The sequence below is a fragment of the Rhinolophus sinicus genome, chromosome 14, assembly GCF_057876585.1.
Source record: "Rhinolophus sinicus isolate RSI-liver-muscle chromosome 14, RSI-T2T, whole genome shotgun sequence".
Classification (NCBI taxonomy): Eukaryota; Metazoa; Chordata; class Mammalia; order Chiroptera; family Rhinolophidae; genus Rhinolophus; species Rhinolophus sinicus.
In genome coordinates this window covers 186,065,510-186,078,285 of record NC_142514.1, presented here as the reverse complement: position 1 = coordinate 186,078,285, position 12,776 = coordinate 186,065,510, and the positions used below count along the sequence as shown (strand labels likewise).

At 60.7% G+C, this 12,776-nt stretch overlaps 1 protein-coding gene across 23 annotated transcripts in view; it reads left to right on the top strand.

The window, feature by feature from the left end:
* The window catches only part of SHANK2 (SH3 and multiple ankyrin repeat domains 2), a 459,770-nt gene that overhangs the window by 432,549 nt on the left and 14,445 nt on the right, over positions 1-12,776 (top strand). For 15 of the 23 annotated variants that reach the window (XM_088789779.1, XM_074336881.2, XM_074336890.2 and 12 more), the window contains 4 exons: positions 5,816-5,946; positions 6,302-6,413; positions 7,306-7,326; positions 8,718-11,130. In XM_088789779.1, the coding sequence (XP_088645905.1) occupies positions 5,816-5,946; positions 6,302-6,413; positions 7,306-7,326; positions 8,718-11,130 (2,677 nt within the window). The remainder of the gene's footprint in view (positions 1-5,815; positions 5,947-6,301; positions 6,414-7,305; positions 7,327-8,717; positions 11,131-12,776) is intronic. The other 8 variants (XM_074336891.2, XM_088789777.1, XM_074336884.2 and 5 more) reach the window with 3 other exon arrangements.

Genomic DNA, 12,776 nt, shown 5'->3' with positions numbered 1-12,776 from the left:
CCTGTGCCGGCTCCTGCGAAGGGGCCCCAGCGCCAGGACACGTCCCCTTTCAGTCTGTTGCGTCTGCTTCACTTCTCCCGTCTGTGGTCCCCCCAACATGTTCTGCGTTTCCCACCCAGACGTGTCCTCATCATCATGACGGAAGCCCACGGGCTGGTCAGGGTGCAGGCAGGCGGCGCCCCTGGCGTGTGGATGGGGGCCTGACCGCTGGCCCCTCTGCCGTGGGCGGGGTGGTCCCTGGAATTCCCAGAAAGCCCCTCGCTCTGCAGGAGGCCTGCGGGAGCCGTGTCCTTGAGCTTGAGCCAGGAGGGAGCTGTCAGGCCACGCCTGTCCCTGCCCCTCCCCGGGGCCGCTGGGGTGGGAGGGCCGTTGTCACTGCGCTGTGAGCAGCAAAGGCCAGCCCCCCCTGTGCCTCCCACACACTCGGGCTCCTCCTTCAGCAGCACCCACATTTTGGGGTGTTTCTTGCCTGGCTGCTCGAGACAACTATCCCAACAGTGAAAAGAAACACTTTCAAGTCAAAACTGCTTTTCCAGTGGGGGGCGGTGGGAGCGGTCCCTGCCCCCCACCCTGGGCACTGACGCTAAAGCACAGCGCAGTGTCCAAAACACTGACACTTGGGTCCAGCGCGGCGACATCTGGGGCCAAGCCGTGGGTCCATGAGCACCGAGGCAGGAGCGCCTCCTGTCGCCCCCGATGGTGTCCCCAGGTGCAGGCTGGTCCTGGTGGCCTTTCCTCTCAATGGTCCTGGGCCCCCAAATCCCCAGGGGCTGCCAGGGCACTCCCAGCATCAGCCATGTGGTGGGTACCCAGGACCCAGAAAATGCCCTAAGATTCGGCTCCTCTCTGAGCCCCCCTTCAGTCCCAGCCAACCCCCAGGTGGCAGGAATGGCCCCTCTGTCCGTTCCACGGGCTTCCAGGACTCATTCCTGTAACAGAGCTGGCCCAGAAAGCCCGTTGGCAAGGAGAGCCTCAGGGGCCTGCGGCCTGCCCTCGGCCACCCCCCCACCTTCCCCCGGGGACACCTCCAGCAGCCAGATACCCCAAACTGGGTCCAGGGCACAACCCACACAGCAGACAGGCAGAGTCCTGAGAGGCCCATATTCCCTGACCCCCGCTGGAACTGGAGGCGGGTCCGTGGGCAAGGAGACCCCCAGTTCCTGCAGGGGCACGCGGCAGGGCCCGGGGGCTGTGGGGTCCAGTGCCCCGCAGCACATAGTAGGTGTGCAGTAACTCTCCAGGCCCTGTTACGCTGCCTCCACCAGTATCTCCTGGAGGATTGGCCTAACATCCTAAGAAGCGTTCATCACACTCCAGAAAAGCCGTGTGGAATTGGAGAAAATTGGCCTTTATAGATGTGCTGGTTGAAGAGTATCCCCCAAAGTTCATGTCCACCCAGAACCTGTGAAAGAGACCTTATTTGGAAAAAGCTCTTTGCGGATGTCATCAGAATGAGGTCATACTGGAGTAGGTTGGGCCCTGACCCGATGACGGGTGTCCTCACAAGAGGAGAGGAAACCACAGACACACAGGAGAGGCACGCAGAGGCCACGTGAAGACAGACAGGCTGGAGGGATGCACACAGAAGCCGGAGAGGCAGGAAGCACCTCCCCTGGAGCCTCCTGACCCCTTGGTTTCAGAATCCCAGCCTCCGGACTATGTGAGAAGGAACTTGTCTCTCTAAAGCACCCAGTTAGTCATGATACGCGGCAGTTCTGGGCAACAGATGCAGCCGTACAACGGCCTCAGATCGCCGCTGGGAGCTGCCTCTTGCTTCCTGACAGCAGGCAAGTGACAACGTCCGTGAGTTTTCATTTCCTCGTCTCAAGCCCCTCCGCTGAGTCCTGGAGCACCCTGAGGACCTTCTCTAGTCCCCAGACCAGTGCTCTCGGGCCTGAGGGGGAACAGGACACGACAGCCACATGCCCTGGGCGGCTCGGGGCGGACGCCAGGCCGGCGGTGGTGGACCAGCATCATTGTGGCCTCCAGGCCACCAGCACCTCTGGCTGCAGCCCAGGCCCGTCCCTGGGAGGACGTGAGACTTCTCAGAGCCCGAGGGCCGGGCCCTGCTGGGCTCCCAGCACCACTCCCCACCGCATGGCTGCCTCCTGGGACGATGAGCCGCGGGCCGGCTGCCCAAGTGCTGCTTCCGCGTGCGGCCTGGCGTGACATCTGCTGCTGTTGACGCGTGTTTTCCTCTGGGAAGCTGTGCTTCGGGGGGAATCCCGCTCCGAGCCCTCTCACCCCGACGTCGGCGCACTGGGTGACGGTGTTTACCTCGGCCTGCGGGGGAGGGTGAACCACGAGCTGGGGGACTCGGGTGATGGGCAAGACACTGCCCTGCTCTGGTTCCCGAGAGACCTGGCCGCATGCGACCCAGCCGCACTGGACAGACCCCCCACCTCCCCCAGAGGGCGTTCGTCCCAATGCCAGGCCGTTTGCAGCTCAGGGACAGTGGGCATCCCGCCTGTCTTCCAGATGCGGGTAACTTCTAGAGCATTTTCATCAACTCACTACCCGATTGTAAGATTTGGCAGTTCTCACGTGTGTCTGCAGGGTTGTTTTCAGTCCCTGCGTCCCTCGTTTAAAGACTGCAGGGGGCTGGATCACTAATGCTCTCTACCCAGAGTCCCTGAATAGAGACCCAGCTCCGGGCTTTTATAAACGAGTCATAATGACCCTCACAAGCCTAGAATGAGAAGCAGGAAGCCACAGGGCAATGCTTTTCTTAAAAGCCAGCAAACACTCTCAGGGGCAGGGCTGAGCAGAGCCTCAGTCCGGCCACCAGGCTCCCTTTGAGCCAAGAGTGGGACAGGACCCAGGCCCCCATGGGGAAGCGATGCGGGGTGTCCCTCTTTTCATTTGAATCACACAGACCACACTCACTGAAAAGGGAACACGAGCAACATTACTCCCCCTACAAACGAGTGCCCTTGTATGCTTTGCTTCACAAGAACATTTGGGTGGGGTGGAGGCAGGAGGGCCAGGGCCTAAACCAAGGAGACAGGCTATCCACGTCCAAGATGGCCCCGGCTTAAGGCACACACCCTCAGCTACACCCCAAACCTGCCCCTCCATGCAGTGTGACTGGTGCAGACACTGCCCCGCTTTATGCACCGCCCCCTGCTTTCCAATCAGCTGCCCCTGGCAGACCACTCTGACAGTAACTGCCGCCCAGGACTCAGCATCCTGGCCCGAGGTGGGGGCGCCGAGACTGGGGAACCCAACTCTCACCCACACTCCCACCTGGTCCCAGACCTGAAGCATCTCTGAGCCCCAGCTGTTCTCTCCGCAAAATGGGACTCGCCCCCTGCCCGGCCCCACAGCCGGGTTCTTGTCAGGATGAGACGTGGGACAAAGGCCTTACAATGTCCACCAGGCTGGGACCCTTGTGATTACCCACCATGCCTCTGCCTCGCCTGGCACGCCCATCTTGTGAGCCAAGTGGTCAGGGTGCCTGCCACATGCCCCAGGGCCAGAGTCACAGGCTGCTGCCTGCTCATTCCAGGCATGAGAAGGTTCCAGGTGGCACTCTGGGATGCCACCCAAGGGGCCCTCGGCGTGCCAGTGGGGGGTGAATCACCCCATCTGCTCGGGGAGGTTTAGCACCAAAGACACGGACTCTGAGTGCCCAGCTGGAAACGAGCCTCTGGAAGATCCAGCCAGTTGAACTCCGTCACAGGAGAGCGTCCCATCGGGGCCCCTCGCCGATTGGAAGGCCCAGACGTGGCCACACAGCAGAGCTGTCCATCTGCAGTGCCTCTCCCGGGTATCTTCCCGGGCGTCAGTCACTCTGTTCCCTCCAGGTGGGTCCAAGTTCCCGGACGCCCCAGGGGAGCCAGGCTGGGCTGCGCCTGGGGACAAACTCCCAGCACCCAGGAGACCCCACTCCCTGCCCTGCGCTCGGCTGAAGCAAGGCCGGCAGCCACTTCAAGGGGCTCGGCTTCCAGGGACGGGCCATGGGGACCCTTGGGTCCCCCTCACCTTACCAAGCAGGTCAACAGAGTGCCACTTGAGCCACTGCCGTGAGAGGACCCCAAGCCGTGCAGCGGTCAAGGGGAGCGAGGCCTGGCTGATGGGGTGGGGCAGGGAGCTGGGGTAGTGACCACAGCTGGAGGTGTCCCCACTGCAAGTGACAGCAGAGAGGTGGGTGTTTCTAACCAATTCCCTGAGAGGCGGAAAGGGCCAGGAGAGCTGTGACCAGCAGCACGGGGAGGAAGCCGGCGTGGGGGGTCTGCTCATCTTTAGCCCTGAAGGATCTGAGTGTAACACGTGTGTCACAGGGGAGCGCCTTCTGGATGCGCCTTCTGAGTAACAGCATTTCCTGGGCAGGTGAACTGGGACTTTGGCATTTCAGACTTTGCGGGTCACACGCGCTCTGTTGCACATTCTCTTTCCTGTCCTTTCAATGTCCGTTAAAAATGCAAACAGTGTCCTCAGACCGAGGACCAAACAAGAACAGGTGTGGCCCACGGCCGCAGTTTGCCAACCCCTGGAGCAGGACGGGACTGGAGGCAGCTCTCGTTAGGGATTCGGCAGGAAATCGCTTCCACGGATGTCAGTCCTACCTGTGGGTGCCCCACGAGGTTGGGGTGGCCCTGGAGGGCGCCTGCCTGGTCCCCAGCCCGGCTCACCCCCTCCCCATCCCGAGTTCCTCTTGTTGGTACCTCTGGTCTTGGTGACTCAGAGGCTGCTGTGGCTCTGGGGGCTCCTCCGGGGAGTCACAAGTGGCCGTCACGGTTCTTGGGACACCTTTCGGCCCAGAGCTCTTGGGCGCTGATGGCCTCTCCTGCCAGCCTTGCAGCAGGGCGTCTGGGCGACACCCCAGAGGCCTGGCCCTTTCTGACAGCGTGAGCTTCACAGGGAGTCACCAGACCCCGAAATGGGTCAAGGCTGCCTAGAAGTAGTCCTCACGCTTGAGGACAGAATGTTCTGGATGACCCGGGGGCCAGGGGAAGGGAGCACTGTGCTTGCAAGGTCCTAAGTGGATATTCCTGCTGAAACCTGGTGGCACCTCAGCGGAGGGGTCGGAGGCGGGTACGTGGCCAGCCCCCCTGAGGACTCGCTCTGGGGGTCTCCGTTTCAGCAGCTCCCACGGGCCCTCCGGTACCTGGACTTGGGCGTCCTACAGACACAGCCAGGGTGTTGGGTGGCTCGAGGCACGGCTTCCGTTTTCACATTCTCAAACGAATGTAATGTTTCCGATTTCAATTTTTAAAACAAATTTTCTCAATTTGTAGGGATCACTAATAACTAACACTTGGCTTTCTTTGTCACAAAGAAATGAGAATATTCTACTACTGGGGGAATGGTGGGGACTTGGCCACACAGCCCAGGCTCGATGTCCGCCGGGCTACTTCACACCCACGCCGCCTAGTGGCCTCCAGCTTTGGGTGCTGGGCCGTTAGGCCCTGGCACCTGCGTCTGGTCACAAAGGGATCACACCTCTGAGCTCTTAAGTCCAAGCGTTGGCTTAGTGGACACTTAATTGAGTGCCATCAGTATGAATGCAATGACTCCACGGACGACACGACTTTTAGGGCGTTCCAGGCCTCAGTGGCTGAGGGCCATCTTGTCCACGTATCTCCTCCTGGGCTGAGGGTTTGGGGAACGGGATCGTGTCGCTGTGAATGCATGTGACACAGAAGCATGCGTGCTCCACCCACGGTGCCCAGCACCCGTCCGCATGATTTTGGAGGCTGGGCTGTTAAATGCCAGGTTAACACACAGGAGGCCCTTTGGCATTTTCTGATTGACTGTGTTCTGGGGGCTTTGGTCACTGATGCCTGTTTCTGTCATCGTGTTCACGCTGCAGATAAGCCCGAGGAGATAGTCCCCGCCCCCAAGCCATCCCGCACGGCAGAGAACATGGCCATGGAGTCCAGGGTGGCCACCATCAAGCAGCGGCCCACCAGCCGGTGCTTTCCACCCGTCTCGGACATGAACGTGAGTGGCTGTGCCCTGGGGACCGGGGAAGTAGGCAGGACTCCCCGCTCAGCTGCACGGAGATGGCCGTCCTTGTAGTTTGGGGTCACACACCCTGTGCTGTCCGTACGCGGAGCCCAAATCCGGGCCCCACAAGAGGAGGAGGGTGCATCTTTCCGGGGTCTCAGGCCACAGCTGTTCCTTGGGGCTGGGAGCACAGGCACAGCTCAGGCCCCAGTGGGACACCTGGGTGCCCCATGGAAGCCACATGACAGGTGCCCACTGCCCGCCCAGTGCTTCTGTGCCGCCCTGTGGGCCTGGCCGCTGTGGGTGGGGCTGGTCCAGGCGCATCTCACCCCAGCCCTCTGGTTTGCAGTCCGTGTACGAACGCCAGGGGATCGCCGTGATGACGCCCACCGTTCCCGGGAGCCCGAAAGGCCCATTTCTGGGCCTCCCTCGAGGTACGATGCGAAGGCAGAAATCAATAGGTAAGAAGCGTGGCCACCCGCAGAGGTTGCCCTTGGCTCTCAGAGCCCACCCTAACCATCCCCCAGGCTCGCCCACTAGATGGCGGGCACCCTGCCAGCCTCCCCCGCCAGGGAGCCCTCTGTATGTCTCGGCGGTCTGAAATGTTTCTTCCCCCCGGACACAACATCCAGGGCGGCTTCTCCCGCCTTGCAAGCCAAGCTGTCCGAGAGAAGCCAGGGGAGGGGCCACAGGGCGGGAGGGAGACGGTGGGACGGGTGGTCCAGGACGCCCCCTCCTTGCGCTTCCGGTCAGAGTGGCAGCTGGAGTGAGTCCTATGTCACTGTGTCCCCCACCCCCTGCATTGCCAGCCACCACCTTTTGTAGGGTGAGCTCAGTGGACACACTTCTGAGGGTGGTTGGGTCAGGTTGTCGAATTCTAATAGAGTTGTCCTTACCGTGTGTCGTAGAAAACTCGTTACCTCTCCTGTTAATGTCACTGATCCCTACTGACTGTTAAGGCAGGGTAACCGTGACCCTCACGCAGTCCCCTTGTGAGATTACCCAGCACTGTCTTTACCATGGAAACTCTGAGAGGTCAAGGCCACTGCCAGACACCAGTGGACCCTTGCCATGTAGACAGAGGCGTGTGAGTGGCAGCCGCCCCGGGAGCCTGTCTGCCCTGGAGGACATCACTCTGTATGTTGTGGAAACGCCTCCTGGCACTGCTTCTTGGAGGCGTGGCTTCCTGGTCACTAGTTTGAGGCAGTAACTGAATAATCCGTGATTGCGGGGCTGCGTCTACTGTTCCCAAGACTCTCCCTTCCTGGTGCTCGGCCACGCCGAGTAGCACAGACGCCGTGTTGTGTCACTGGCTCTTTAACTGGTTAATAACAATTGATTTCCTCCTGTCAGACAGCAGAATCTTTCTATCAGGTTAGTGAACCTTATGGTTTGGAATCTATAATTGGAATGTAACCCAGTTTACTCTATAAGGTGTATTCTTAAATCATTACTCCTTGGGAACGTAGCTGTCAGGCAACCAACATGTGAAATGGTCAGGGATGGCCTGTCAGCAGCCCATCTTTGCAATGCCGCAATGCCCTCCTCCCACAAGGAGTAGCTGGATTTGGAATACCCTTATCGAATGGGAATTCTCATTGGAATAAGTTGTAGTTGCCTCTAGGAGTCTTTTTGATTCAAAGTGATTCCTTTGTCACCTCCCTGAAATACCTGCATGCTTCCGACGGGACATACGTGACTTCACGTCTGTCAGCGTCCGTGTCTGAGTGTTGCTCCCCATCTCCTGGAGTGCGTTCTGTTGATGCTTTTATATCTTGGACTGTTAGAAACAGTCCAAAAAGGTCACCTACTCAACACACACACAGAACTGCTGGGGCCGACGTAGCTGGGACGCCCGCCTGGCACACCCACTGTCACCACCACAGGCCCTCGTCTGGCATCCACGGGTTGCATTGGCTCATGTCCTGGAACACGACTTGACTTCATGCCACACCAGCCGGGCTCTGGCCCTGGTTCACCATGGCTGTGGTAATGGCCGCAGCCCTCAGCCCAGCCCACAGGCTCTTAGCTCCCTCCCCCCAATAATTCTGGCATCCTCCTGAGGGCCCAGAGAGCTCCAGAACCCTCAAGCCCTCAGGTGGCCTGCAGAAGTCAGGCCACAAAATGGGTTCCCGCCACATGGGCGAGACCACCCCAGGGTGACGGGTGGCAGGCTGAAGGGTGGCAGGCCTCCCTGCACACCTGGGCAGGACGACGGCACTCTGATGCTCCTTGCACTGCACACAGTGGCACCTGTCATGTCACATCAGCCAACGCAGCAGTGCCCTCAACCCGTGCGCCCTTTGCCTTGTTTAGATGGGCAGCGTGGCAGCCTCAGCCCCCAGACCCTGAAACACCCCCAGGGGCCCTGACAACCCTAAAAGGACGGATGGATGCTTCCTGATTCCTCCCAGCTCCCGCCCCCACACGTGCACACACACACGGACACACGCACGCTCATGCACGCACGCACACACGTGGCCCGAGGAGGCGGGGTGCCCGGCGCTCTGGGCAGCACAAGCGGAACACGTCAGCAGCACGCACTCCACATCTGGTGCCTTTCCCCTTCGTTCTTCCCTTTTCCCTGTTCCCTTTTCCCTTTTCCCTTTCCCGGCTTGGAACCTCTTGGCATTGTGCAGTGCGGCCTGTGCTGCGTCCCGTGAGCAAGCGTGCATCGTGGTCATCTCTGGTGTGCACAACCCGAGGCGCAGAGCGGGGTGCTCGTCACGGTCCTGGTTCCAGACTGACCTGTCTTGTCCTTGCAGGAATCACGGAGGAAGAGCGGCAGTTCCTGGCTCCTCCGATGCTGAAGTTCACCAGAAGCCTGTCCATGCCGGACACCTCCGAGGACATCCCGCCCCCCCCGCAGTCCGTGCCCCCGTCCCCACCACCGCCCTCTCCCACTGCCTACAACTGCCCCAAGTCCCCGACTCCGCGAGTCTACGGGACGATTAAGCCCACGTTCACTCAGAATCCCGCCGCCAAGGTGTCCGCCGCGGCGCGCTCTGACACGGTGGCCACCATGATGAGGGAGAAGGGGATGTACTACCGCAGGGAGCTGGACCGCTACTCGCTGGACTCCGACGACCTGTACAGCCGCGCCCCCACGGCCCCAGCCAACGTCCGCAGCAGGCGGGGCCAGATGCCCGAAAACCCGTACTCGGAGGTGGGCAAGATCGCGAGCAAGGCCGTGTACGTGCCCGCCAAGCCCGCGCGGCGGAAGGGCGTGCTGGTGAAGCAGTCCAACGTGGAGGACAGCCCCGAGAAGACGTGCTCCATCGCCATCCCCACCATCATCGTCAAGGAGCCCTCCACCAGCAGCAGCGGCAAGAGCAGCCAGGGCAGCAGCGTGGAGACCGACCCGCAGGCCCCGGAGCCGCCGGGCCAGCTGCGGCCCGATGACGGCCTCACCGTCAGCAGCCCCTTCGCCGCTGCCATCGCCGGGGCCGTGCGCGACCGGGAGAAGCGGCTTGAAGCCAGGAGGAACTCGCCGGCCTTCCTCTCCACAGACCTGGGCGACGAGGACGTGGGTCTGGGGCCGCCTGCCCCCCGAATGCGGCCCTCGAAGTTCACCGAGGAGGGCGGCTTCGGCGAGGAGGAGGGCACCGAGCAGCTGTCGTCGCCCACGACACCCGGGGCGCCGCCCAGGGAGTCTGAGAGCCATTTTGTGGGTGGTGGCGATGCCGGAGCTCAGGGTGATGCCGGCAGGCCACCAAATTCCACGTCCAAAGCCAAGGGGCCTGAGAGCAGCCCTGCAGTGCCCCCCAAGAGCGGTGGCGTGGCTGGCCCCGAGAACTACGTCCACCCACTCACGGGGAGGCCGCTGGACCCCAGCTCCCCGCTGGCCCTGGCACTTTCCGCGAGGGACCGAGCCATGAAGGAGTCCCAGCTGGGCCCCAAGGGGGAGGCCCCCAAGGCCGACCTCAACAAACCTCTCTATATCGATACCAAAATGCGGCCCAGCGTGGAGGCCGGCTTCCTTACGGGCACGAGGCAGAACACACGGGGGCCCCTGAGGCGGCAAGAGACCGAGAACAAGTACGAGAGCGACCTGGGCAAGGACCGGAGGGGCGATGACAAGAAGAACATGCTGATCAACATCGTGGACACGTCCCAGCAGAAGTCGGCCGGTCTGCTGATGGTTCACACTGTGGACGCTGCCAAGCCGGAAGACTTCCTGGAGGAAGAGGATGAGAAAGCGGATGTGGAAATGAAGCCGGACAACTCGCCGCCTGAGGTGCCAGAAAGTGTTCCCAAAACCGAAGGTGCTTTACAGATCTCCGCCGGCCCCGAGCCCGCCACCACCACCGCCGGCAGGACCATGGTGACGGCGGGCTCCATGGAGGAGGCGGTGATCTTGCCATTCCGCATCCCTCCCCCCCCTCTGGCCTCCGTGGACCTGGATGAGGATTTTGTTTTTACAGAGCCATTGCCTCCTCCCCTGGAGTTCGCAAACAGTTTTGATATCCCTGACGACCGCCTTGCTTCTGTCCCCGCTCTCACAGACTTGGTCAAGCAGAAAAAAAATGACGCCTCCCCGTCCCCTTCGTTGAACTCCAGCCAACCAACCAACTCTGCAGACAGCAAGAAGCCGGCTGGCCTTTCCAACTGTCTGCCCGCCTCATTCCTGCCACCGCCCGAAAGCTTTGACACCGTCACGGACTCCGGGATCGAGGAGGTGGACAGCCGGAGCAGCAGCGACCACCACCTGGAGACCACCAGCACCATCTCCACGGTGTCCAGCATCTCCACGCTGTCCTCTGAAGGCGGGGAGAATGTGGATACCTGCACCGTCTATGCAGATGGACAGGCACTGATGGCTGACAAGCCCCCTGTCCCTCCCAAGCCGAAGATGAAGCCCCTCATCCCCAAGAGCAATGCACTTCACCAGGACGCGCTCATGGAAGAGGACGTGGACAGCTTTGTCATCCCCCCACCCGCACCCCCACCGCCACCTGGCAGTGCCCAGCCCTTGACCGTGAAGGGGATCCAGCCAAGGACCTCCAAGTTGTGGGGCGACGTCCCGGAGGTCAAGAGTCCCATTCTCTCAGGCCCAAAAGCAAACGTGATCAGCGAATTGAACTCGATCCTGCAGCAAATGAACCGAGATAAATCGGCCAAGCCGGGGGAAGGACTAGACTCGCCGACGGGGACCAAGCCGGCTGGCCTCGCTCCAAGGTAAGTCCCGCACTTGGTCAGACGCAGCCTCTCCACGCCGGGCATCCCTCTGCCCCGTCTGGGCAGTGTGACCAGGAAATGCCTGGGGAGCAGCCACAGCGGCCGTGAAGAGGGGGTTCATGGAGCCTCTTGCGTCGCGCTTCTTTCTCGTTCTCCTGGACTCTGGTGCAGCTGAGCACAGACCCCAGCCCTCCTGGCAGGACGGGCACTCCCAAGTGCAGACTCATGGTCAAGTGCAGCTGTGCAAGCCAGCCCCACGTGGGCTTCCAGAGTGTGGCTCTGATGTCTCCCGTCCTGTGTCCTCCACATCTCAGCCAGGACCCCCCGAAGGGCCTCTGGAGGCCGGCAGGAGCCAAAACCAAGTCCCGCCGCGGTGGTCCGGGAGGGCAGCCATGCCGGCTGGGCTGGGAGCGGGTGGTGGTGTGGCGGGGATGTGAACGTGTGCGTGGGCCTTCTTCCTCCTCCCCTCGGTCACTGGTTGAGGGCTGGGGAGGTGCTGGCTTCTGGCTTCACCAGTGAATTCCGGGCAAACGTCATGGGAGGAATGCTTCCATGTCCGCGGGTCGCCAATCAGTAACCCCCAGTTTAGGTTATTGCTCTTGGAACTGAGGGTAGACTAGGAGGGGTCATTTCTAAACCCGACCAGCAGGCTCTGCCGAGGTGGCCACACTCGACAAGCCCCTCGACCGTCTGCTACAGCTTCTGGGGAATTCTCACCAGAGCTTTTTCGCTCCCTGATTCTTCCTGGTTGTCGGTTTTCTAACCCGTGACACGCACCATTTGGCTGGTCCCAGACAGCAGTGTTCGTCAGTTTCTCCCACGATGTTTACGCTCCGGTGTCACCGCCCTGACTAATGACGTCCAGGCCCCGCACAAACACCCAAGTCCATTAATCAGTGACATCACTGTACGGTCGGTTCTTGAGACATGGCCGGGCACCAGTTTTCCCAGTGAGCCTCCGTGCGGATGTAAACCAGTTACTTGGACGGCTCCCCAGGGAAATGCCGATAGGCCAGCCTCGGGAGGGAGAAGCAAGTTGAGATACCGGCTCCTAATAGGTCACCCACCACTAAGTGTGACGTTCAGACAGTAACTCCACTTGCAGGGGAAGTCCTTAAAGGGCCCATTTCCGGTGGACGTATGTACGCACATACCCACACAGATCACGTACTCACACGTCTCACGGAAATCTGAACGCACTGGATTAGCCCTTTCTCCTTATGTAATAATATACTTCTTTAGTTGTAGTGAAGGTACAACAATTAAGATGCTTTATGTCAAGTGTTTCATGTTTTACAAAATGCTTCCACACGCTGACTCACCTTCATGACAGCTGGGGAGCAGGGGAGCAGGTACTGAGTATCCCCATTTTTCAGGGATACAGAGAGAGGCCAAGTGGCTTGTCCCTGGGCCATACCAGCAGGAGACCCGGCCAGGACACAGGCAGTTTTCTGACTGGCGCGTCCCCTCGTTAGCAATACCCGAATATGAATCTTGCTGAAGGGGGTGATTCTAGGGCTGTTGAGGCCTGAGGGGCAGCTGGCACCGAGCTGTGCTCCCCTGAGCAACCCCATCAGCAGGAGTGCACCCCGGGGCCTCTCTGAACAGCGTCTGGGTTTCTCTCCATCTCTACTCCTCCCGACTGG